The following is a 27,117-nucleotide window of genomic DNA, read 5'->3' on the forward strand; positions in this document are numbered from 1 at the left end:
AAACATCTAACCCTAAGTCCACACAGAAAGGCCTGGGCAGACCAGGAGTCAGACCCAGAACCTTCTTGCTGGGAGGCCATTGTTAGGCTGTTTGCAATATAAACTTTACTTCATCATTCAAAAAGTTTGAGTTCACAAAGCTGCACACAGACTAGAGGAATTGTGAACTATTTGACAACGTGAATAGAAACAGTGTTGAATAAAACTGTGCTGTTCCTCTTCACAATACATGTGATACTAAACTGTTATTGCTCAGAGATCACTCAGAGACTCTTTGGTAAGTGCAACCAGGATGAAGGATTTGCTTAACGTGTGTCTTTTTTTTTCTGATGAGAGAAACTTCACAAACACGAGAAGGACATAAAGTAACGCCTCACTCAGAATTAAACATTTTTTGCCGTGAGGGGAAAGTGCCAAAGTAACATATCCTTCTTGTTTTTTGTTTGTGTGTTGAGGATGTGTCGGATTGGAAAAAAATCACGGCCTAGTAGAAGTTTGTAGTGTGTCTAAGTTCTGTTGGAGTTTGATAAGTCTTATCTTTATCTTTGTGCTTTAAAAACATCAAACTGAAATTTCCCCTAAAAGTTAATTTCGCCTTCCTTGAAATTAGCTATAAAATGACTACTTTTTTTCTTTATTAAACCAGATTGCTTGTAGAAACCAGTGTTATGTTGACTCATTGTGGTAATTGCTAAGGGAACACTCGTGACTAAAGGATTGACGGGCTTCATATTGTGTTTTTGGATGGTTGCAGTTCGTTAGCGTAACAATATGACGTTAAAAAACACATCGAGCATGAACGACCCCTGGAGCTATGAGCAAACACACTGCCAAAATCATTGTTTTCTTTGTTCAAAACCAAAGTGGGAAAAGGCTGTTTTTCGCCTATAAAACCTCTATTTCTAGTTCCTGAAACCTCACCTGTTCAGATTTACCTCGGCAAAACAGGTCCCAGAGGAGTTTTATTTCTTTCATTTGTAATTGCAGTTTTATTTTCTCTGGCATGTTTGAGGCATAAATATTCATCTTTTGAATATGTTTATTTATTCTTTGAGTAAATTGTCCATCAATAATAAACCCCTCTTAAATAGAAAATTAAAGACTTTCGCAAATACACAAATATTAAAGAATTTTCTGTTCCTTCCTTTTACGTCACAGTCTGGAAATACTGTAATTACTACGGCTTTATCTTTCAATCTTCTATAAATAACTCTCCGGGGAACACAAGGGAAAGACTATTGTTACACAAGACTCTACTCTACTTTTGTATAAATTAACAAGTCAGTAAGTCTTCTTTTTTGTGTGGCAGAAGTTTCAGAGTGCTTTATTCACAAAGTAAAAACAAAAATCTTTGCATCATGTGTAGTTATTTCCGAAGTATCTATAAGGTCACTATATATTAAACGTTTTATAGAATAATTTATCTATCCATTAACTGACTTTTCTTTCAGTTTTGCTACTATTCAAACCTCACCTAACCTCACAATATTGAAACAAACACTGCACGTTACTGGATTGTTTCTACTTATGTCCACTGAGGTCAGTCCATATATCGTCTAATAAATAATGTAAGTCAGTTCAAATGGTGGAATTAGCAATAAAGAGCATTCAAGCATTACTATATCCTGGGTTGTCGGATAATTTCAAGTATAGAAAGTTTACTCTTTTGTTTCTGAAAGACCTCTACAGTCACAGGCTCATAATAAGAATGTATGTTTTTAAAAGAACTTTTTAGCAGTACATCATTACATGAATAAAGGCAAGATAGATACGGCTGTGGAACGTGCTGGATGTTTTGGTCTGGATTCAATTGCAAAGGGCCAAATCAGCCAATCAGTGAAACTTATGGTCTGTTCATAGCTAAATTATTTTAAAAAAAACAATAAAGGATTGAGAGACGGCGCAAATATCTGCAGACAAACAAAAGCACTAAACTCTTCTGTACATAGAGTATTCCTGAGGTAAAAGTTATATATTTTGTTCTTAAGGTCAGGAGGATATTCACCTCATATACTGATCGATACTACAACTGGTATCACTACTAGATACTCATTTGAACTAGTATTGACACTGGACCCTTAAACTCCAGCAGCGTTATGTCCTTCGTTTGCCTTGGATCTTTCATTCTTCGAAATGTTGTGTGAAGCAGCTTGAAGCGGCACTTTAACTGATTAGGATTCTGTGTCAGAACTCAAGACCACAAGCTAATACTAAAGAAACAATTATTTTGTAAAGTTGTCCCAAGTTAGGAGGGTTTCTTTGATGCTCTTGTTGGCCTGATTCCAGATCCTTCTGAATTAGAACAGAAGTACCTGCCCACCAAAAAACTTGCATAGTGCACCTATGTATATTGTGAGGCAACTGTTGTTGTGATTTTGGGCCTTACAAAAATAAATTGATTTGATTTGATTTGATTTGCACCTTTTACATTTGTGTTAAAAACTGTTAAATAATCTCCTGTGTGACCATCACCACTCATCACTGAACAAAAACATGACGCTGCAGACTCGAGGATGGGCTTTTGTCCCTGTCTGTCCTTGGCTTCCCTCTTGTCCCAAGTCTCTCCTCGTCCTGTAATAAAGCTGTTGCTTTGTGTCATCGCTGTCACTTAAGTCCTCTCTCTACAACTCCAAACATTTTCTCCTGTTTCTCTGAGTTTTTGGTCCAAGTTCTCTGTTTTTTGTGAAGGCTCAGCTAATTCTTCTTTCAGTGTCTTCAGTCCAGAAGTGTAGAGTTTAATGTGGCCTGTACCTGTGGAAGTTAACCTTGAGCATATAAAGGGGAGTGTGAAAGAGGAAAGTGACAGGGCATTAGCTCTGCTCTGCTCAGCCATGGAACCAAATGTCACCTCTCCGTAACAAAGCACAACAAAACATCTTTATTTGAAGCGTCGACTGTGACGAAGTATGACCAAGTTAGAAGTTATTCCAAGTCTATGATGACTTTGCATATGTTATAACAACCTGTAGGTTAAGTTCCAGTTAATTTGGGATTTGGGCTTATGTTGAATTTGACAACACTAAATGGGTAATAGTGGTAACTTCTCCTCTATTGTGCCCTCATCAAAACCTGTTCTTAAAAAACAACAACAATGTTTTGGAACCTTTTTGTATCATATTTGTTCTTTTTTAAAGCAATGCAATCACAGCTGAACCTAGAATGGCATCATACACTGAGGATACATTGCACTATAGTCTTTTGGGTTTGTGGAAATTCTGTTGAATTCTGTTCAATCCTGTTGTTATCTCATCAGCGCTCCTCTTCACTTTGGGATATTGGAAACCTGGATTTTTTTTTAACGATCATTCTATTGTGTTTTGTTCCTCCCAAATACATTCAAATAAATCTAAGAAAAGAATATGAAAACTGAACTATGTAAAAATGAAATTGTTAATATCAACTGGGAGAGATTTCAAATTATACCTCATGCAGAAGAATTAAATAAGGGATAATAAGAGGTGTGTTGTGCAACTCCGACCCAGAGGCCATGTCCCTCCGAAAACAGAGCTGCAGTACAGAGCTGCATCACAGAGCTGCAGCACAGAGCTGCAACACAGAGCTTCAACACAGAGCTTCAACACAGAGCTGCAGCACAGAGCTGCAACACAGAGCTTCAACACAGAGCTTCAACACAGAGCTGCAGCACAGAGCTGCAGCACAGAGCTGCAGCACAGAGCTGCATCACAGAGCTGCATCACAGAGCTGCAGCACAGAGCTGCAACACAGAGCTGCATCACAGAGCTGCATCACAGAGCTGCAGCACAGAGCTGCAGCACAGAGCTGCAGCACAGAGCTGCATCACAGAGCTGCAGCACAGAGCTGCAGCACAGAGCTGCAGCACAGAGCTGCAGCACAGAGCTGCATCACAGAGCTGCAGCACAGAGCTGCAGCACAGAGCTGCAGCACAGAGCTGCATCACAGAGCTGCAGCACAGAGCTGCAGCACAGAGCTGCAGCACAGAGCTGCAGCACAAAGCTGCAGCACAGAGCTGCATCACAGAGCTGCATCACAGAGCTGCATCAGAAGTTGTTTTAAATCTGAACCAGGATTCTTGGTCAAGAGCAGAAGTCTTTATTTTTTGTATCTTAGATAGTTGGTGAAACTTGCGCTGTTGGATTGTTTGCATTGTGAAATGTTTTGCTGTGAGCAGAGAACAACAAGGAGTTGGAAAAATCCACTTTTTATTGCACAATAGGCGACTCTCCTCTACTTGTGTACTTCTTCCACACTGGCTGTGATTGAGGATTTGTTTGTATTGTCCAAAACACTTTTGATGCATCCATTATCCTAGTTCAGCCCTAAATAATTAAAATGATTTATATTCAATGCGTCGATGTCCAAAGGGGTTCTGCTGACAGCTAGCCATCAATCACAGCTGTCACACTGACTCACACAGGAACAACAATAATCGACTAATTCAATTAGAGACAGTGAGATCTGAGAGTCTAAAGCTCTTTACTGAGCCCCGCCTATCCGGCCGAGGCAGTCGGATCTCTTCTTCACTGTGGAACTCCTTGAGGAGTTGCCTGAGGCAAATGCTGTTGTGATTTTGGGCGTTGCAAAAATAAATGTAATATAATTTAATTACTACTTGGGCCTGAGGATACCACGAAAGTATAGAACTATGGCTCTGGAAATGGTTGAACCATATACTTAATGTTGCTGTACCTTTTTAAAAATGGAAATGGTCAATTTTAACACTTTGTATCGATCAACATGTATTGCTCACTTTTCTAATGCTTTCAGTGAAACCTATAAGCCCTTATAAGCCCTTTCCACAACATCTAGCCTGCTAATAGTGCACTTCCTGCTTTGGGAAGAATACAAATGAATAAATAACTTTGCATGCAAAGCAATAACACTTTCACTAGAAAAGTTCTTAAAAGAGCTGTTTTCTTGTTCAATAATTTTACTTCGACTTGAGTAATATTCAGTTTAACAATATTTTTACGTTAGTAAAAGTTGTGGATACGCTTCACCCACATGCCAGTGTTGTGTTTCATATTTATTTACAGAAACTATAATTACATTTAAACTGTGAAAAAAGTCTACATGTCTTTCATTTCAATACAAAAAAGAATAACATGAGTGCAGAATTTTTTTTTAGCTTAACTTTCAACTTAGTTTAAAAAGTCTGGGGAATGCTGGTGCCTTATGCTGGTGTGAAATCCACACCACAATAACATAATTTGTACTTGAGCTGTTTTGCATTTCAAAAATGGTATTGCACAATGAGATTCATTTTTGCATATCACAGTTGGATGAAATTGCTATTTTACTGCAGAGCTGATCTCCATATGTAAATTGATTGTAAAAGTGAGAAAGGCAATAATGCAGCTCATTTATGAACACTGGTGCGCTGCCCTTGAGCAAGGCATGTCGGCAACAACAAACATCACCCACATAAAGTCATTTAGACACATTTGGGTTTGAATATCTTGAATAAAACAAATTTGCAGATGACACTTTGTTTGGAATGGCAGTGAGTTTCCTTATTTTTCCTCAATATGACAATCTTCCATTGCAGAATGTCACCTCTGGCAGGAACAGCTCGGAGCCGTGAGTGACAGCTGCCGGGCATCTGAATAATGCATGAGGAGCTGGTGGCACTAACAGTCTCTCTTTCTGTCTCTGCTATTGTTACAGTGGGATTCCAGGGAAGAAGTGTGGAGTCATTATCTTAACAGCAGAGGAGCTCAGTAACTGCCGGGTCAGTGCTCACACACAGAACCCACTTTTACACTAACATTTCCCGTTGACTGATCCTAACGTTAACCATAATTATTACTTGATAGAGCTGTTTTTGGGCCTCAAAGGTTTGGCTCGATGGGACCGAAGCTATAGAATTCAATCCGAGCCTGACAAGTCCACTTTGACTGACAGCTTTTAAAAAGCTGAACCTGTTCACACCCGTCAGGAACTGTGCACATGCACACAGCTCTTTTGCCTTTTGTCATGAATGAGTCATTTATACATGTTTTATTTACTTATTTCCCACACTTAGCTAAATGAATCACATGACTGGTAATTTACCGCCCTAGCCCTGAGCTCAGCCGCGAGCCCCTTGGCTTGCCCAAGGACAGTATGCACTACCGTGGAACCTTTCCAGTGGTCTCTCATCCAAATACTACCCATGCCCATCCCTTACGAGATCTGACGAGATTGAGTATTGACAAGTTGGTATGATTACCTTGGTACTTACAGTAACTATTACATGTTTCCAGTAATGTCAAGACCATCACTCTACTCTTGAGACCAATGCCATGCAGTTCTTTGTCCCTCTGGTGCTCCTCATGTCCTTGGATTTGATAAGATAAGATAAGAGAAGCCTTTATTTGTCCCACAATGGGGACATTCCAGTGTTGCAACACAAAGTAGGTACAGAAGTAAATAAAAAGAAATAGATAACTTTAAAACTTAAAAAAAAAATACTCTTAATGGAAAAGCTCTTATACAACTCTTATACTCTTAATAAAAAGTAAAAAATAATAATAACAATAGTAACACTCTTATTTACAGCTGTTATATGGACAGAGAATATTGTACCAAACAGTATTGCAAAAGAATATGACAGTATTGAACATGATTACGAAGATGAATGACACATGTTCAGGGCTAACAGTGTTTGTTATAAAGTCTGACAGCAGCAGGAAGGAAAGACCTGTGAAACGTCTCCTTCACACAGCGAGGGTGGATCAGTCTGTCACTGAAGCTGCTCTCCAGAGCGGACAGAGTGTCCTGCAGGGGGTGAGACTCATGGTCCAGCATAGATGTGAGTTTAGCCAGGACCCTTCTGTCCCCCACCTCCTGCACCGAGTCCAGAGCACAGCCCAGGACGGAGCTGGACTTCTTGATGACTCTGTCCAGTCTCTTCCTCTCCCTCTCTGTGATGCTGCTGCTCCAGCAGGCCACACCCTACAGGAGCTGATGCCACCACAGAGTCGTAGAAGGTCTTCAGGAGTGGTCTTCAGGAGGAGGTAGAGCCGACTCTGACCTCTCCACAAGGATTCAGTGAAGTGAAGATTGCTTGTAGAGACTGCCCTTTGTCATGGTACAGCTGCAAGTTGGACTGATGCCGAGCTTTACTCTGTACTCCAGAATGCCAACCTCGTATTCATCCACAGCCAAGAAGAAAACAACTTTGTCGAGACTTTTGATCACAGTGAAAGAAAAACCTGGATTGGAGGAATGTCCACAAGGACAAAGCACCAATGTGATCTGACAGTTGTGCTTTGATCTATCAGATGTGGAGCACTGGGCAGCCTGATGGCACAGATTGTGTTGAGCACTGTGGAGAACAACAGTAAAAAAGAGAAAAACTGGAACTGTCTTTACAACATTAAACCATGTGGATCTAATAATAAAGTTATCATGATTTTTGACCCCAAAAACTGTTATACAGATTTTAGTCCCTACAACGTGATAAATATCCATGCACACATATATGCACTTATTGTACTGTCAGACATATTTCTGTAATAGTTTGTTACTCTCAAATAGGACTATCAGGAACCTTCTTCAACTAACACTTGATCTAATGAGTTTACTAAGATTGTAAAACAGCTTGGTAGACTTGATGTAACAGAGTTGAATATTGAGATGAATGTTCATCTACATTAAGACAAACAGCTACTTTATGTATCAACGATGAAAACAAATTTCACCTGGACAAAAAAAAAAATATGAATAATAAAAAATCATGGATTCGATTCCAGGGCCAGACCGACGTCACATGATCTCTCTGGGTGGAGTCTGCGAGTCTTTCCCGTGTTACCATGGGTTTTTCAAAATCACTATTCTGACTTTAAGGAAAATGCTAATTACTGGCTACAGAAATAGAGCCAAATTAGAGGATGCAATGCAACAGCATTAGCCTGGCATTGGCCATGTTTACTTCAGTGTCTGCACAGCGCACTCAGGATCTTAACGCTCATTCATTTAAGATAAGCAAGAGCGATCTGTCAGTGATGAGTTTAGCTTTCCCTTGAGCAGATCCAGTCTGGGCTTAGCGTAAAGCACCTTATTAGTGCAGTCTTTGGGTCTGTCCATTCCATGTCTGTGTCTCCTCTGTGGTATCCCAGTGCAGGTCCTCATCAACAGCTCTAATCAGATCTATATACATATGGAGGAGGCAATTCCACATCTCCACAACTCTTACGTAAGAACCCATAAAGTGTCATTTCAATCTAAAGATGGAGTGCTCTTATCTTATGGCTGGCACTTGCTCAAATTATGATTATCTACATGATGCATTTGAGTTTCAAAGTATAAAAAAGTACCGTCAACATCAAATATGATTATTTAATTAAATCAAATCTTACAACTTGTAAAAGTAACAACACTGAATAATTAATTTTAATTACTATTAGATGCCACAAGCTAATATACAAACAAAACACATACGCTTATACAATTCTTTGATATCTTATGTAACTCAGTAAATGTAAGTTGATGCTGCAAGAATTGCTCTCGGAACTCTGACTTATTAATATTGGGGCATTCACATTATTACCTTTTCACAAATTACTTCTTATTTCTAAATTGATAGTATCATGGCACCCAAGTGGTCCATGAGTGCAGTGTCATTACCATAGTAAGTGTGCAGTAAACAGTAAACAAGTTGCAGAATTCTTAATAAGGTTGCGTCAGTGGCAGATTGAGCTGTGGAGTTAACGTGTGCATGTGTTCTTTCGGCGCAGGATATTGCCACCATGCAGCTGTGTGCCAACAAACTGGACAAGAAGGACTTCTTTGGCAAGTCTGACCCCTTCCTGGTCTTCTATCGAAGCAACGAGGATGGGACGTGAGTTATTTAGCATTTGCTTATACATACATTATTACATCGCAGATACATTGTTTTAAAGTCAACGGGGAAATCCGTGTTGAAGACAACCTGCAGTGCCTCATTAATCTCAGTCCAATATTTATGAAAATTGGGGTGGAGGTAAACCACAAAAGTCTTAAATCTAGATTTTCAGACTTTCAGACAATTCAGACGTTTTTTAAGTGGCCTTAGCTTCTACTGGGCGTTGATGGGATCAGAGTTTGACAGTGGGACTGAAATGTAGACATGAGCCCGAGCATGTGTATTAGAAAAGCACCAAATGGGTCACATCTCATCCACTCCCGGAGCCGTGCCACCAAGGGGTTTGCCAACAACCTCAGTTACTTCTGCTTGGGTGATGAACGAGTCAGCTTCCGAGTCCTCAGTCTCGCACCATAAACTGTGTTGATGAAGCACTGCTTTCCCCTCCTGAGGCGCCAGACGGTTTGCCAGAATTTCTTGAGATGTCGGCTGATAGTCCTCCTCCATGGCCATCCAAAACTCCTCTCAGCCCCGGGTTTTTGCCTCTATGACAGCACAAGCTGCGGTGCCCTCGGCCTGCCGATACCTGTTAGCTGCCTTTAGAGTCCCACAGCCAAAGATGCCTTCCTCCTTCTTCAGCCTGATGACATCCCTTACTTCTAGTGTCCACCACCGGGTTCGGGGGTTACCGCAGCTACAGGCACCTGACTCCTTGCAACCACATCTCCGAGCAGTTACATTAACAATGGAGGTCAAGAACATGGTCCACTCAGACTCTATGTCCCCAGCCTCCCCTAGGATCTGGGAGAAGCCCTCCCATGTCTGCACCACCCCCTGCCAAGACCTTGCTGACAGAGGGCTCCGCGAGACATTCCCAACAGACCCACACGATGCACAAATCTGTTCCGGCTTCCTCCTCCGCTAGCGGATCCAACTCACCACCAGGTGGTGATCGGTTGACAACTGCACCTCTCTTCACTCAAATGTCCAAGACACGCAGCCGAAGGTCAGATAATACAACAACAAAGTCGATCATTGACCTTCGGCTAGAGTGTCCTGGCTCCACATGCACTGATTGACACCCTTGTGCATGAACTTGGTGTTGTTATGGACAAACTGTGACTAGCACAGAAGTCAAATAAAGGAACACTGCTCGGGTCCAGATCGGGGAGGCCATCCTTCCCGATCACCCCTCTCCAGGTGTCACTGTCGTTGCCCACATGGGCATTGAAGTCCCCCAGTAAAACAACAGACTTCAGTCCAAGAAGGCAGGTTACTCTTGTAGGCCAACACAACAGTGAGAGACCTGTCCGCAACGCGAAGGCGCGACCCTCTGGTTCACTGGGGTGAACTCCAACACTTTTTGCTATATATTCTCTATCAATATCCACCCCACTAATGACTAGTGCAAAGGGATATTTTAATAATCTTGCTAACAGTCCAACTAACTAATGCAAGGGAAAGCCGGATTTCTTTGGGGCAACCAAGGATTGTTACGCGTACAGCATGGAACACTCTTTTAATATTTGTTCTCTTATTCCATTACCTCGCTCACTCTTTAAAGACAGTATTATCAACTTTTGAATGAAAAGTAATTCCATAATTTTAGTGGTCTGTCAGCGAGGTCTTTAAATATTCCTCTGCATATCCGCCTCTCATTAAGTCCAATCTAAATTTAGGCTTATTATTAACTCCATGCGCGGAACCCTGGAATAATGTTTGGCAATAAAAGTCCATCATTTTTGCAGAAAGGGACAATAGAACATGTCATCATAGGGACACTGGGGATTAACTGATGCTTGTGTTGTATGGTATTTGTCATATGTGGACAGGTTCACCATCTGCCACAAGACGGAGGTTATCAAGAACACCCTGAACCCCGTGTGGCAACCATTCACCATCCCGGTCCGAGCACTGTGCAACGGAGACTATGACAGGTTGGCAGGCTTGTGTCCATAGTACCGGTAGATATATGTTTGATCTGAAATAAAATACATAAACTATATAGTTATTTTATACAAAATCAGACCAGACTACTTTGATACCTGTGTTTTTTATACCACCATCACACAATAAAGATAAAAAGACAACACAATGCAATATTCAACATAAAATAATATAATTTGTTGCCATTGTTGATCTCAAGTTTGTTCATACATAAAGCCCATTTAAAAAATATTCAGGAATGGTCCAGTTTTGTCTTCTTATGTATTTTTTTTCAGTATTGATGCCCAAATGAGTATCTCGTTTCAATATTAGCGTTAGCACGAGTACTACTTAGTCCTATTTGGCACTCACAACTAATTAAACAACATAAAAGAAAGAATAATACAAATGGCCATGTTTTATGTCAGTGTGTGGTGTAAAGGTAAAGCTGTTCAACAGTCTGGGCATTGAACACACGCAATGTCAAAGCTTTCTTCCCTCTCCATTTTGAGCGTTAGTGATTTTTGACTTAATCTCTACAGATGGTATTCTGTATCCCTTTTTTGTTTTTCTTGCCATACCACAACTTGTTCCAAATAAATAAGTAAATAAAGAAAATACAGCAACATAAGTAGTATAACAAGTCAGAAATCCAAACTATTATTAAAAGTGGTCACAAGCCATTGAACAAGTTTGGTAAAAGTAGAAAAATATCTTGCAAAATCACGATTGAAATCACTGCACTGCAATAAAAAAGTGTGTCTGTGCTAATTGCAGGGAAAAGGGTAACATTAACATTTGAGATAACATCACCATTCCATGCTTAAGACTATTCAGAAAGGGATATCTGCTCATATGAGACATGAGTGATACATGAGAAAATTGTAGAGAAAATGGTCCACACAGACATATTTTATTCATACTCGCCATATCATTGAAGGCTCTGTATAATGAACAGCCCCTCTCTTCTCTGCTGGAGTCCTCAGTGACAAAGACCACCACTCTACTATGGACTGCTGTATGATTAATGAATATAGCCTACATTTACAAGAGGGGCATCCTCCTGGTCCCTGTGAGCACGAGGAGCCAATCAGACGAGTCCTGGTGTCCCAGTGACATCATCAGTTGCCGGGCCAGTCAGAATAATGCCAGCAGTCGGTCTTGATGTGTAAAGGACCAGCACTGGTGTTATTGAGACTGACCTGGTCTCCCACGGCAACGGGGTGAATCTAAAATGAAGGGGAGAAACTCTGAGGGAAAGTTCACTACATGCGCACGCAACAGGACTGCACTTAGCACTTATTGAAACAGACTGTAAATGACTGAAAGTAATTGTTCACATGTACAATTACTTTGGCGCTACAGTGGTGGTAGAAAAGTAGGTCGCACTTTTCTACCGCCACTGTGCTCTAAAAGCATTTTACTACAGGGACACTCACTCAAATAAATATTTATACACTGGGAAAATGGGTCTAAACTACCAGTCATTTGGTCAGTGCTACAGCTGTCCCGCTGAAATGCAATGAGCCCTTAAGGTCTGGAGGAGTGTACCGCTCCTTGGCCGAGTGGATAGCACGCATTTAAGGCTCCACGTGCAGCTGGCCACAGGGTCGTCGACCATTTCCTGCATGTTGCTTCCCTCGCTCATACCCATAGGACACTACTCTGTTCTGTGCAATAAAGCCTACAGGAAAAAAATCTTCTCTGTATATTGGGCCAAATCATTTCAAAAGTCAACAACAATTTTACTTTAATGTCTCTATTCTCAAACTTGTTTCACTTCAGGCACACTTTGGTGGTAGAGGTGATTTTATTTTGTGGCACAGTTGCAATGAGGCAGACTTACATACATATGCATGGCTGCCATTCTGTGCCTATATAGTCACCTCTTAACCTGGCTCATGCTGGGTGAATTCTCACAATATTTATTTCACTTTCTCTTGAGAATCTTGGCAGGCTTGCACTGTTCAGTTTGAGCCCGGGTGCTGAGGGTCTGCTCAGTCACAGCGCAGCATTGTAGTTTGGGCAGAGGTCAAAAGGACAAACCTAAACAAACATGGAGACGCAGACAGACATAATTTGGCCAATTTTAGCAGATGTACAGACTATTTTGTTTGTTAAAAACGTGCACATTGAAGTGCTTTGTGTGTTTGAGGACGGGAAGAAGTCTGTGCTTTTCTGTGCTTGTCACAACAACAAGCTTTTCTGTGCTTGTTGTTGTGACGCTTCGACCAATCAGATGAAAATTTTCATCATGACGTCAGAACTTTTCCAAGGCAAGAGCCTGTCCAGATTGATATTGTGTAGAACTTTCAGTCCAGTTTTTATTTTTAACGCTCAAAATAACAACAGCCTCAAAGGGCGACAATGAAAAACAGATGAAACAATGTTCAGAGGAACTTGACAATGTCCCAGCATCCCCTGTCCTTCGACAAATGTCCCAAGCTCCCTTGTCCTTCTTGGCCAGGAAAAACAACCAAATCTATTTGAGAAAAAGAAAAAAGAAAGAAATAGAATTAGAAAGACTGAAGGACATGCAATAAATAGTTGAAGTCAGGATTCAAACTCACAACACTCCAGCCGGCTTCATCCGGAGCCTGGCATAGGCTCGACATATGGGGCAGCACTGATGAGCCTGTTCCATTCCCCACGGGGAACCCAGCATAGATGCTCCTAGGGCAGCGTAACTGAAACTGTAGGTTTTTATTTCTGTTCCTAACTGGCCTGACCATAAGCGATGTAAAAGAGGAACGTTTTAAGCCTGGTCTTAAATGAAGAGACTGTGTCGGCCTCTTTAACATGGACAGGAGATGATTCCATAACACAGGAGCTCGGAAGCTAAAGGCTCTACCTCCTACTGTGCTTTTAGAGACTCTTGGGACCATGTCATTTATGACTTTGTAGGTCAGGAGTAGGATTTTAAATTTGAGTCCAAACTCAACAAGGGCCAGTGAAGAGACTCCGGCATAATGTGCTCTCTTCTTTTAGTTCCTGTTAGTAATCTTGCTGCTGCATTTTGAACCAGTTGAAAACAGAGCTTTTAGGACACGCTGCGAGCAGGGAGTTACAGTAGTCTACTTTATGCATGGATGTGTTTTTCAGCAGCACACATAATTCACATATTAATCTGGAAGAGCCAGATTCGTCACCTCTAATACCACTGAAATATTCACATTTGTGACAGAGTGGCTAGCACTCTTGCCCCACTACAAGAAGGTTCAACACCGTTTCTATGCAGAATTTGCATGTTTCTCTCCAGGTCTGGGTGGGTTTCCTCTGGTTTCCCCTTTTGGTATTCAAAACATCTATGACCACCCCCCCAGACAGATTGCCATAACATGAAAGATGTGTCAAATGCAAAGGACCGAGTTCCGTATGGGGGTAATAAAGTGTACCTTAACCTGTCATTCTGTGCTTTCTGTCACCAGCATTGAAACATTCACATTTGTCTCTGACGCAGACAGGGCTTCGTGTAACACATAAACAGCTGATTAAAATTCCTGCTAACATCATATTATGTTTGATTAGTAATACCAATGCTATTACAAATAAGCCAGTCCGGAAACTTTGTGCAGTGACTAAGCCAAAGTGAATCTATAGTTTGTAAGACTCCAACTTTTATAATAAAGCACTTGAGAATAACTTGCAGTTGCACTTTTACACTCATGAGCGACTTCCTGTAACAGCTGGACACATTACAAAAGCGAATAACTGCAGGCCTCACGGCAATCAAGCCTTAATAGTATTATTATATTCCCACTGAGTTAATGATTCTGCCAAATGATCTCCACTAAATAACTGTGGGCTCGTGTTAGCAGTAGTTTGTGCATATCTGATTTTCACACATTGTCATACTTGGAATACTATGTGAGCACAAGTACAACATTTATACAAGTAGAGAGAAAGAGAAAGAGAAAGAGAGATGCAAAGACTCATCTGGTGCAGTGCGAATAGATGTTTAAATAGAAATGGTAAAGTTGTGAAGCTAAACAAAGAAGGCTATTTGAGTTCTAAAACCAGAACTAGTTTAGTTAACATGTGTGGACTTTTCTCCAAGTATATATGATTAGAAAACAACATTATACAACAGTTGAAAGCCCATCACAACATTTTAAAGCCTGTTCTATCATTCATTGGTGAAGACATTGACATCATATTTTGACTTGTTGCAGGACGGTGAAGGTGGACGTGTACGACTGGGACAGAGATGGAAGGTATGACCCATGTACGAACCGAAGATGATGATTCACTTAAGTGTGACTTTTATCAAACGCAGAGAGGGGCAAAGTTATAGAACATGTGAAAGAGAAGCAGAAAAAGGCAGACAGTGAAAGATATGCAGACAGGGTGAGAGAAAAGATTTGATTTGTCTGTTGTGTTTGATATTTCTGTTTGTGTCTGCAGTCATGATTTCATCGGGGAGTTCACCACCAGCTACAGAGAACTGTCCCGGGGGCAGAACCAGTTCAACGTCTACGAGGTGAGAGAACTGTATTTTGGAAGTAGAATTATATCTGCAACAGACCGAGTACACAATTGGCTGGTATTGAGAGAAACAGAAACATTCACTTCAATACAATTTGAGGTAGATGAAAAATGTTTAGTGCCCATAAAGCACCACTGTCAGTAATATTAGATCTAAAACTTCAATGTGGTCAGTGACGTTCTCAAAATCATTAGTACTTGTTTTTATATTCACCAGTTTTGCCTCACACCAAATTGATACAAAAGAGGAGGTAGAGATGATACCTTTAACTGATTGCTAACTTTACTTTTTGCAAATGTATTATTCAAACAGAACGTAATTGGGGAAAACAACAAAACACATCACTGGAACCTGAAAATATGAACCACGTTATAAAAACTACTCCTCAAAAAAACATAAACACGTCTTAATTCATAAAGATAGACATCGTTATGAATTAGGGTAAGTAATTACTAAGCCTGAATCATTCTCAACACACTGATTTCTTCACTATAAGTCTTTGTTCTTGCAGGAATTGAAGTGAAGTTATTATAAAGTGTTTTCTTCCCCCAAAAGACTCCGTAGTTCCCTTACTGCAAGTGGCTTCATCTCTTTTCGTAAAAAGCTAACAGATGCTGTCAGCTTTCTCTTCTGTTTTCTATTTTTCAAGGGTGAAATGTTCAAAGTAGAAAGTGAGAGGTTTGTGTCACAAAACATCCAAACTGCCAGTATTTCACTCTCACCTGATCTGAGACAAAAGACCAGTTCAGCACCAACTGACAGGCTGCTGCTGCATCAAAGCTTTTATTGTTTAGTGCGGCAATAACCAAACTGAAATGAGTCCACCCAGTGTGAATAGATGATTAGAGGCAGATGCTGTTGTATATTTTAAATTGTTCTGTTTTATTATGAAAAAAATAAATTAAAAACATCAAGGCTTATACATTTCCTCACTGCAGATACTTTATTACTTCAAGCTGAAATATAAATTCAATAATATTTTTGAAACCAGTGAAACAGTTTACATTCTATAAGCTATTAATTTTAACTAAATCAAAACCTCTCAATTCCGGTTTCTAAATCAAGCAAGAATAGATATAACTGCATATATTTTTTGCAGTTTTGAAGTAAGTTTTCTATCATATTAATATTTTAGTTCAGTCTTTTAGTCAAAATACCTTCCATGCACACAGATGAAACCCAAACAGTAATATTAACACAGTCATTACTTCACGGTTACGCTACTATTTGATGGGATATTGTGGGAAAGCTAATGCTATTGTAAAAATGCTACTTTGTTTTAGTGCTTTCGTCATATTCGAAAACATGTAAAGGTTTTAATAACAGTAAGTAAGTTCTGCAGATGGCGCGCAATCAAAAGGAGCAAAAGCAATCTGCTAATTAGTACATTTGAATTAATACATTTCAAAACCAGGACCATAATAATAATATGTCTCTCCATAATTGTTACCGCCCTATTGTGCTACCTTACCCTATTGTTTGATTGTGCGGCCATAGCTACGGCAAGCGGAGAGGCAGAACTGAATCAGGTTTAACTCCTCCTTTAGGGCAGGACTTAAGGCCGTTGTAGCTTCTCAGGCCAGTACCTTTAGATTGAAAATGGTGGCAATCATTATGAATTCCTGGTGAAAAGATTTGTATAAAATAAAAGCAATATTAACACACATTATTGTATTCCGTGACCATTGTAATTTGTAACGTCAGCCTTTGTAGCCTTTACAGCATCACAGTAAATGTTTAATTAATTTCCAGGAAAGTCATATACACTCCTCCATTGGCAAACGTTCTTAATTACCGAATCTATAGTAGTTTTACATCAGGGTAAACTAATTACAATTCCCTGATGAGGCTGTTTATGAGCGCAACAAAATGGATGGAGTCGAGAATTTGATCGGACAGTGTAATCTCCTCACCTCCCGAGTCCATTTCCGCTGCCCCCCCTCTCACTCACGTACAACGCCATTATCCACGATCTGCTGAATAATTCATGTTCATTATTAAATACCAGGTCAAGATATAAAGTGCTTCTACAAGTGCTCGCTCAATCTGACTTTGCTCTGTCTCCCCGCAGGTTTTGAATCCCAAGAAAAAGGGCAAAAAGAAGAAATATATTAATTCAGGAACTGTAAGTATTTACAACTTGATTTTAATTTATTTTTTTCTATTAAAGTTGCACCAGGTACCTTTTTTGGTGGAGAGTTAGCCACCTGCTTCACCATGGAGACGTTAATATTTCACAGCGTGGCATTATTCGTTCACAGTAAATGCATGTTTTTGAAGACATTTTGTTAGCAGTGAAAACAACAGCAACATTTTTTACAGTTTAATGCCATTTTGTTACACATCCTAGCCCTGAGCATGTGCAATACTGACTGACTTAATCATGTGCAATACCGTTATATTCATGTGCAATTACTGTCGTACTCACACACAATTCATGTCATATTCATGTGCATATAACTGTTGTAAATAAAAGTGTTTACTTTACCATCATTATTAGTATTATTTGTCTTATGCCAGCTATTTTTATTTTATTCCATCTTTATTTTTTATTTTTTTTTGTTTTGTTAATCAGAGTCTTTGTTTTTGTTTATAGGAGTTATTCTATTAAGAGTGTTTAAAAAAAACAAAAAAACTTCTTATAAGTTATCTGTCCTTTTCCTCTGTATCTACTGTGTTGTAACACCGAAATTTCCCCATGTGTGGACACTAAAGGCGTATCTTATCTTATCTTAGGCAAAGCCACTGCATCTCCATGGAGACAAGCAGATGATGGGCGTTTTAGTGCACTTTTTAATAACTATAAGTATATGCTAAGACAAATAGCACTGTGTTTGAAGGCTTACATGTAATATACTGATATACTGAAACAAACATTTTAACCACATGTCATACGGCATTCCAAACACATATTGTATATTTGAAAAAGAAAAAAAAAAAGTTTTTATCACAATGACACATTTTGAAGTGCAATAGATTGCTACAGAAAGCTCCGTGATAGCATGGAAACTACTTTATGCCACTGACAGAAAGGAGAACAATACAATTTCAAAACAAACAACATAATCAAAATCTTAAGCTACAAGTAAAACAAAGCAGAATCACTTAAAGCTGGTGTTGCTGATTTTCACACCACAAAATAAGTATTTAAATCTGTCTAACTAGTTCCTAGTTCTCAGAAACATCATTAAAATCCACATGCATGTATTTTAGTCACGTGCACAGTTTCAGAAGAGCTTTTTTCAAACAGATAAGTAACACTGCTTTCAGCTCTTACTGCTGGTTTGATTGGAAATATAATATGTTATCATTGCATGCAGACAACATGGATTTATGTCACACACAATATGCTCTTTGAAGGAAAACAAAATGTACAATTTTTATATAATTAGTATATATTTTTTGTAATAATAAAATAGCCCTTCTATTTAATGGTTAACGGTAACTGCTATGGACTGAAAGCCATGGATAACCACAATGTTGCTGGTTCAATCCCAACTTATGGTACTGTTGTTGTGTCCTTGGGCAAATTGTGGCGGCTGTTGGGACAGATTGCCAGCCACTGTCAGCCCCAGGGCAGCTGTAGCTATAGTTTATGTCCTTTGCTGAATGTGGAGAGAAACAATACATTGTAGTCTATTTTAGTGTCCAAAAAAGTAATCCATCTTGGCGCTGCAGTGAAGAGAGTTAATTTTACCTGTTCTAATTGTTATACTTCTGTTGCTGGGTATTTTTGTTCTTATAGAAGTGGAGCGCAGACACTGAGTAAGTTTAATTATGTTGACGGAGGGATTTGGGGAACCCTGGAGTGGATAATTATGTTGTTCTTGAGATTGTCAGTTCTTATTGTTTCTATTCAAACTTTTGCTTTTGTAAACTTGAGGATCAGACAGTAAATTCTTTCCAAAGAAGTTTGCAGTTATTAACTCGGCACAGGCTTACAAATATCGCTAATTATGTATTATATTCTTAGATAATTTTCCTCTTGTACAATTCAATTCAATGTGGAACGGAATGATCTGACAAAAACATAAACAATCCAAATGCATTCAATAAGCCTGTGTAAATCTATGAGGGATTCACCGTTTTTTAAAGAAATGTTAGAACTTGTGATCATGTGTTCTCTATTTATTGGGAATTGGCTCCACAAACTTGTCATATTAATATTATAGATTTACAGTCCTTTCAGCTAGATAATGCTTGATATTGGCATGACATTCCGGAGCATATGTGAAAGAATAATTTCACCGATTCTATGTTGTAATGTCACATGAGCGCAGTGTTTTGTGGTGAGGCCCAAGTGTGTCTCATGTCTCCACTGTCCACTGTATTGTCCAGAGTCCCTGAAGATGTGATGGACCTACAGCTGATGGCAGATCTGTGTGTTGTTCCACATGTCCACATCAAGCACACACTTTGCATTGTGGGTTGGATGAGGCACAGCAGTAATGTCTCTGTAACGTTGAAGCTTAACTTTTGATTTCTTCTAATGAGTTAAATAAATGTCCTCTACAGTTGTCTCGGTGTCTTTATCTAAACGGCTTCATGAGATCAGAATCAGAAAATGTTTTCGGGACATTGTCAGTGAGTTGTGAGAATTACAGTGCAGAAGGAATTGACTTTGATGTGGTGCAACATAAAGCAATGAACATTATTTGTAAAATGAGGTGACATAATAATTCACCAGTTCAAACAGAGTTAGAGCTTCTTCCATTCTCAAGTGTGTGAGGGTAAACAGACCAAGAGGGAGAACAGTCTGTTATAGATCGATCACTAGAGCATGTTTGTTTGAAAGGTCTTTTCTGTTGTCACCTGTTACAATTATTTGATGTGTTTTTTGATAAATGACGTGACTGCATGTAAGGTTGTTCTGCAATTAAGGAGTAGTATCCAAAGAAAGTAAAGTTGTACAATAGAAAAGAAAATTATTTTGGATTGTCACATGCTCCAGTAAAAAAATAAAAAAATCTTTGTTTATTATGGACATTCAACTGGTTTCACGGACCTTTTTAAACATGTTTTTTGTAATATTAATATAAAAGGAACCACTTAAGCTAATGAATCGGGTTGGGAGTAAAAAAAACATTTGTCTTTAGTTTATTATGGTTATGTTGATCATAAGTTGTCATAAGTGCCGGAGCGGTCGCAATCAAAACACGTACATGTGGGAAGGCGGTCGTGCAGGTGACGAGAGCCACCATTGCCGCTTGTGGCTTTAATTATGTGTTGCCCCTGTATAAATAAATAAAATGCAAATACATAATATATTAGTTTGACGCTTTAAAATGTATAATTCCAGGCCAAAGTGAAGTGGATAATGTGTTTTCAGTGGAGAAACTGCAGATTTAATGCAGATCATCACAAAATATGAAAAATCAAGTTGATTTTGGCAAGTGGAAATTTCCTGATTGTAAGATATTTATAATTTTTTTTTTTTGTATATTATAGTAAATTATGATCGACAGCATTTTGAGTATTGTTTTACTGGACAAATACTTTTTGTGAAGCTCAAACTGAATTTTGAGGCTAGAAAAACAACATATTTTTCCATCTATCGTAACAGAAATGAACAGAAACTAATTGACATTTCTTTTCTTTTTTTTTGGCCTGTAGGCTTTATTAGACAGGAAAGTCAGTGTGAAATGGGGACGAGAGAGAAGGGAGGACATGTATAAATTGCACACATATGCTGTGCCCTGACCATTCCCTGGCAATTCAAAATAGTTGCTTACTGTTTATTTTGAAGATATTCTTAGCTTTTAGATCTGATGACAGTGACAATACATTTAAAGTATATAATGGTCTACTTCATTTTGACTCCAGTCGCCTCCAATCCAGAATTTTGGATGACATAGTACTTTGGAGGGTTTATATTGTTGTACAGAACAAAAACTAAAGCTGTAATGCCTCAATAGACACAACTAAGCCTGATTGGAAACCAGACTGATTTACCCCTGGAGACGTAGGATTATCCATTCTTACTGTAATTGTCCAGTGTTATATGTACAGTAAATAACATACATAAAACCACAATGTTCAAACTTTTAGAATTTAAAGTGTAGACTTTTATGAACATCAGTGACGTTTGAAGCATGAAAGTCCTCATCGTATAATTGGTGTGTCAGTGGATTGCTAATTATTTTAATTGTCTCTAAGTCAGGAACATAGGCATGGGAACAGCAGTTAATTTTCCTATAATTTACTGTAACTTGGTAATCTGTTGTTGTGAACACCGATCGATTCAAGTCCATACAGAAGATAATAGGCCAATGTATTTTTAGATATTTTCCTCTGGTTTGGTTTTAGAAAATACTGTATCTATTATTGAAGCACCACTAATGGAAAGTGAAAAGTGCACACTGTCTGACATTCTCGAGGAATGTCTGGTATCTTTGGACTGAACAGGCCACAACTACAAAAACAGAAAGGTCTAAATGAGTTTGCTTTGAAAATACTCAAAAGAATGTGAGCGACAGCAGCAGCAGACTTGTTTAAACCAGTGGTATTTAGAGATTGGTTCCTAACTTTTACTGTAAAAAGTAACCTGGGGCACCATTCACAAAAACATTATTCATTATTTGTGCAGTCCAAGGTGGCGCTTATGGCCACAGCACTATTGTTAAAAATCGCTGGCTGTGTTTACATGCACACCAAAAATCTGACCATTATTTGATTTCTGGAGGGATCAGGTTATTATTCACAATGGTTAAAGGTGCTGTGCCTGATTTTTACTGTCTTAAAAATGTGAAAAAAAGAACTAGTTAATTTTAACCAGAACAAGTTCTGCAATCGCAGTGAAGCTACCATACTAACAGTGTACTTCCTGCTTCACGGAGAATAAAGTGCTCTTTAATTAGATGCAGAGAATGCACAATCAACTCGTTTTCACCTGGACACATGTTTTTACAATTTATCTGTGCTGGGGCAAAACAGATAATACTTTATTATGTGAACACAACAAATTTGGTAAGAACCGCCCTAAACCCTAAAAAATAATAATTTCACAATAGAAAAGTTTCACAATAGAAAACCACAAACCCAAACTATTTCATATTGGGGAAATGTTTTGCAAAAGCCATAGGTTGTGTTGACAGTCTAAAATGTCATCTCGGATGGAGGATTGGGTGTACACTGTGCACCCAAACAGAAGATCCAAAGGGCTAGAGATAATAATGCTGTTCGTGTTAACGTGAAAAGAACTCCTTCTTGAATTATTCCACTTTACTTCATTTATGCTCACATCAGGGGCGTGTCTAGGGGGGCCACCCAGGGGCTGAGGCAGTATACACTTTCAAAACTAATTTCACATTTTATAGTGCACCAAATTCTAAGAAGGAAATACTTATAGCCTAGATATTTATAATTGTTAATATTTAAATGTATATACAATTAATTTTAGGTGTTAAATTGTCAAAATGATCGCCTTAAAGACTTAGGTGCTGGTGCAAACTTTGAGCCACCCCAGTGAAAAAAGTCTGGACACACCTCTGGGTATCGCATTAAACTTTGTTCCAGATTTTGTTATATGGAATCCTAGTAACCACGAAAGGTCAACTGCAGAAGGAAAATTCTACCATATAGTTTTGATCGGCCCTGCATCATAACTCAACAACTTCACAAAGTTATGTGCTGTAAACAACCAATTAAAAGTACAAATCAATTACATTTGTTTCTTAGCACTTGCTTCTTTGTTGTCACCAACACTTGTACGCACAATGTATTTCTCCTCTTGTTTAACTTTCCTGGTAAAATGGGTTTTATGTTTTAGGTGACGCTTCTGTCCTTCAAAGTGGAGTCAGAGTACACCTTTGTGGACTTCATCCGCGGAGGGTGAGATGAATATTAACTCTCTTCTCTCACAAACAGAATCTCCAGCAGCACGGTCCCATTCAGTGTGTTCTGCACTGCAAATTTCATAAAACTAACCAAGATTAATTCACTTAAATCTAGATAAAAAAGCTTACTTATCTTGTTTTGAGAATTTTTCACTCATTAAACGCTAAATGTGTAAGATTATTAAGCTTATTTCAAGAAAATATATATATTTTTTCTTATTTAGTTTTTAAATCTATAATCTAGTAAGAATACATGCAAAACAAGCAGAACAAGTTTTCAGACGTTAAAAATAGGAGCCTTTCTTAAAACAAGAAAATTTTAGGTACAATAACTTTTTTTTCCTAAAAATAAGAATGTGACATCCATAACATTTTAATATGCATGTATTGAATGCTTAGGCACATAATTTCAAAACCACTACAAATAAGGTAATAAACAGAACCCTTACAATATCCAAATCATCTTTAGTTTTTTACTACAATGACATCCTCAAGGTTATATTTTGTCATAACGTACACACAGCTGTTGAAATTGATTGGATAATATGATGTATAGTCAAGAAGTTTTTCAACATCTGTCAGTTCTGTTGCTTGCGCAAGGTTAGGTACAGCAATTTCATATGCAAGAAAATATCTGTTTAAACCCATTGTTTCATAAACCTGGTATTCAAAGCAATATAACGCACAGTTAACAATGAAAATATTTTTTACAAGCCCAAAGGTGGGAATTGAACCATTTGCAGAGATGATTATCAGAGACCTATCACAAATGTATTTGTTACCATAGAGAACAAGCCACTTCACCCTCACTGCATGTTGTACATTGTCCATCCCTAAGAAATCTCTAACTTTTGTTCTGACATGTTCAATATTAGCAACTTCTGAAACAGGACCCAATTCTTTCTCATGTAAAAAAATCGGGTGCTCGGCGCCTGCTTCATTTTGACAACATTCCAATAACTGATTGTGATTTACAAGGGACTTACACACATTCTTAAAGTTCAGTTTGGAAGACCATTGTTTAAAGAAACAGTGTTTAGACTCAAATCTCATGCACATATGCCTTATAACAGGTCCCAGAGACATCATCTGAAAAGGTAGATGCAGCATGTAATGTTGCTTTGGGATTATATTATTTTCTGGGAAGAGTTGTCTAAATAGCTTGAGATGATCTTCTATCATTTGTTTCAGTTTTAACACAGTTTGTACAGACACAACAGGGGCAAAAAGTATTTTAACAATTTCAATTAAATCCAAAATAAAACGGACATGGGGATTTTTCTCTACACTGTCCAAGAGGAATGGCAAAATCTTTATCAATATCAGCATTTGCCCAGATGATGGTTTGAGTTTATTGTCATTTGAGGCTAATGTAGCAACACTTATTGGAGAGGTCTTATCACGCACGTCTACTGAAGAAAAAGGAAATGTCTGCATCGCTGCATTAAACATGTCCAACTCCAACTTTCCAGAGAGAATAAGGTATTTCAACACACACTTAATTTCCATAGGTGCTACACCTTCAAGAATAATGTGCATAATATCCTGTGGCATTTGCTCTATTAGATTAAAACCTGGAAAATCAACCAACTTGCTTTGTCGGTTTTTGCCATAAGTAGTTTTGAGGGAGGATTTTAAGAATTCAGTGCTAGCCCTTTCGATTTCGATGCACTGCCTAATGTGTCGGTCCATTGTCCTTTTAGTGAAGCTCCTTTCATTAAAGTTTGTTTGCATTTCATCAAACATACGCTCACAATGACGACATTTGCTGTATGCAAAACCAACTCCTTCCTTAAAACCTGCAAGCTCATGCTGGGCAAGTGTGTCACCGCACACAGCGACAACTGCACCAGTTAGGTGAAATTGCCCATTCACAGTATCAATATTAATTCCATTGTACAGACACTTCAAATCCTGGTCTATTCTAGTTAATATAACATCTACCCCGCACTCATCAATGTCCTTTGCCTTCGCTATTGCAAGGAGTCGGATTGATGCAAGCTTTGACCTAAACTTTGGGTCTATGTTGCCTAAAGTGTAATAAAACATTAGTAATTTATTTACTGCTGCATGTGAGCCCAGTGGATTACAAATTTCAATCTCATCTGAGTACAGTATCACTTGTAAAGCAGATTTCTTTTTAGAAAACAATGGATGGGTTTTGAAAATGCTTCCATCATTAATGTCATATACAAAACTGTCTTTGGGGCAACTTTGTGGACTGGTGTTGAGCATTTCAAATATTTTTGAGTTAGACAACAGGTGTTTAAGACTTTCAATAAGCGGGACATAGTAGAAACACTTGATTCTCCCTTTTTAACTCTGCAGGCATACTTGGAAATGATAATCTCCTCAGGTGTGACAGGGTTACAAAGCTCCTGCATTGCTCTGTCCTGCATGTTCGCTGTGGAAAATACGGCAAAAGGATCTTGAAAGTGATCCAGTGTTGATAGAACCTCTTCTTGTAAATGTTCAATGTTGGAATGTCTTTCAAAGACAGTCCTGATGTTCTCTCTTAGGGAACTCAGAAGTGCCACTTGATACTGCTGGACGCCTGAGACAATGTTGTTAACGCTTCTCTGAAAAACATACAATCATGGAAAAAAATTATGTTAAAAAACAAACATAACATCTCAATAAAAAAACAAAACATAACAAGGTAGACAACAAAATATCCTTCATCAAATGAATTAATACATTTTAATAATATACTCTCTTTGTTTAGTAAAAAAAAATATAAAGCGTGTTCTTCATCTTTTCACCAATATAGGCCAAACAAATGAACTAAAAAATTAACTAGCAGCAGCTATAGATGTATTGGCAAGAAATACAATTTGCATTATTAAAACCAGATTTTTTACCTGCGTGTGTAAAAATCTGATCGTAAGTGCAAAATATTTACCTAGGTAATTTATTCTGACTGTTGCACATTGTCCTACTTTTGTTCTGAACTTGACTCTACTTTAATTTCTGTGCAACTATGCATAACCACATTTTTTTTTATATCTGCCATGCTAGTATCAAAATATAAGAATGGCCATGTTTTTATGTTTTTACATCACATTGACATGACTCCAAATATGCCTGGTAAAAAAACAAAAACAAACCTTACCTGAGATAGGTGGCATTGCTCCCGATAGCAAATGCAACAGCAAATCTGGCAAGATCCATAGTTGCTCTTCCACTCTACAGAACGGGAAAAAAGTATTATAGTTAGTCCAGCATTACTATTCTGTAAAACCTCAATCAACCAAAGCCAATATTTTAATTTTGTAAACACCAATTTTAACCTGTCTACACAAAAAAATGCCTTGCCCACTGCTACACCTGGTCATCATAACAGTGGGGGCGCGCGTTTTTATATAGTTTATGCTAAATTAATCGTTGGGACACGTAAGTATTTGTTCACCCAAATATCGTGCAGATGCCTTTTGAACCAAAGCAGCCTGGATCATGCAAGAACCTGTACCTGACGCACGCAACGTTAAGAGGAGATGGAAAAAAGTTCTATGAGCACTGGGTAACCATGGTAACCATGCACTGCACGCCCAACCAACACCGTGTTGATGTGTTGTTATCCGAACACGTCATGACGATAACAATGATGGTGCACCTCTCTAGACCATTAATAAGGCAACTAAAGGCAAAGGACTCGCTCTCTCACCTCAGGAGCGCTCACAGATCTGAGGCTCATCGCAGGCCAGAGCACTCTGTGCGCAGTGACAAACACAGCATACGTACCAATGCAAACATGTAGCCTAAATTTCATACAAATGGCCCGTTTTAGGGGGCTCCAGGAGAATTGTTACGCAAAGACATTTATTTACTAAAGCGTCTCGACTCGAAATACCGGATCAACTGTACTCCTTATTGCGCATCACGAATAAAGTAATCATAAAATCATAAATCGTTACATTACCTGATTCTGACATTGATCTTCCACCTCCACAAAACTTCCCGGTGGCTCCTGTTGCTCCAGCGTTGCAGATGAAGCAGACGCGGTAGATGGCGTGTCCGCTCCGGGTACAGCGCGCACCTGCTCCGCCCCGTACCTTGTTTCGGTA

The 27,117-nt window shown here is 38.8% G+C and overlaps 1 protein-coding gene across 1 annotated transcript in view; it reads left to right on the forward strand.

Moving 5' to 3' along the window:
• cpne9 (copine family member IX) overlaps positions 1-27,117 on the forward strand; it is a 142,201-nt gene that overhangs the window by 77,328 nt on the left and 37,756 nt on the right. The window contains exons 8-14 of the mRNA XM_072449535.1: positions 5,647-5,710; positions 8,700-8,803; positions 10,639-10,743; positions 14,905-14,946; positions 15,137-15,212; positions 17,290-17,343; positions 22,987-23,048. Coding sequence (XP_072305636.1) covers positions 5,647-5,710; positions 8,700-8,803; positions 10,639-10,743; positions 14,905-14,946; positions 15,137-15,212; positions 17,290-17,343; positions 22,987-23,048 — 507 coding nt within the window. The remainder of the gene's footprint in view (positions 1-5,646; positions 5,711-8,699; positions 8,804-10,638; positions 10,744-14,904; positions 14,947-15,136; positions 15,213-17,289; positions 17,344-22,986; positions 23,049-27,117) is intronic.

This window comes from Eucyclogobius newberryi, unplaced genomic scaffold (genome assembly GCF_026437365.1).
Source record: "Eucyclogobius newberryi isolate DKJ021-1_F unplaced genomic scaffold, fEucNew1.0.hap1 SCAF_17, whole genome shotgun sequence".
Lineage (NCBI taxonomy): Eukaryota > Metazoa > Chordata > Actinopteri > Gobiiformes > Gobiidae > Eucyclogobius > Eucyclogobius newberryi.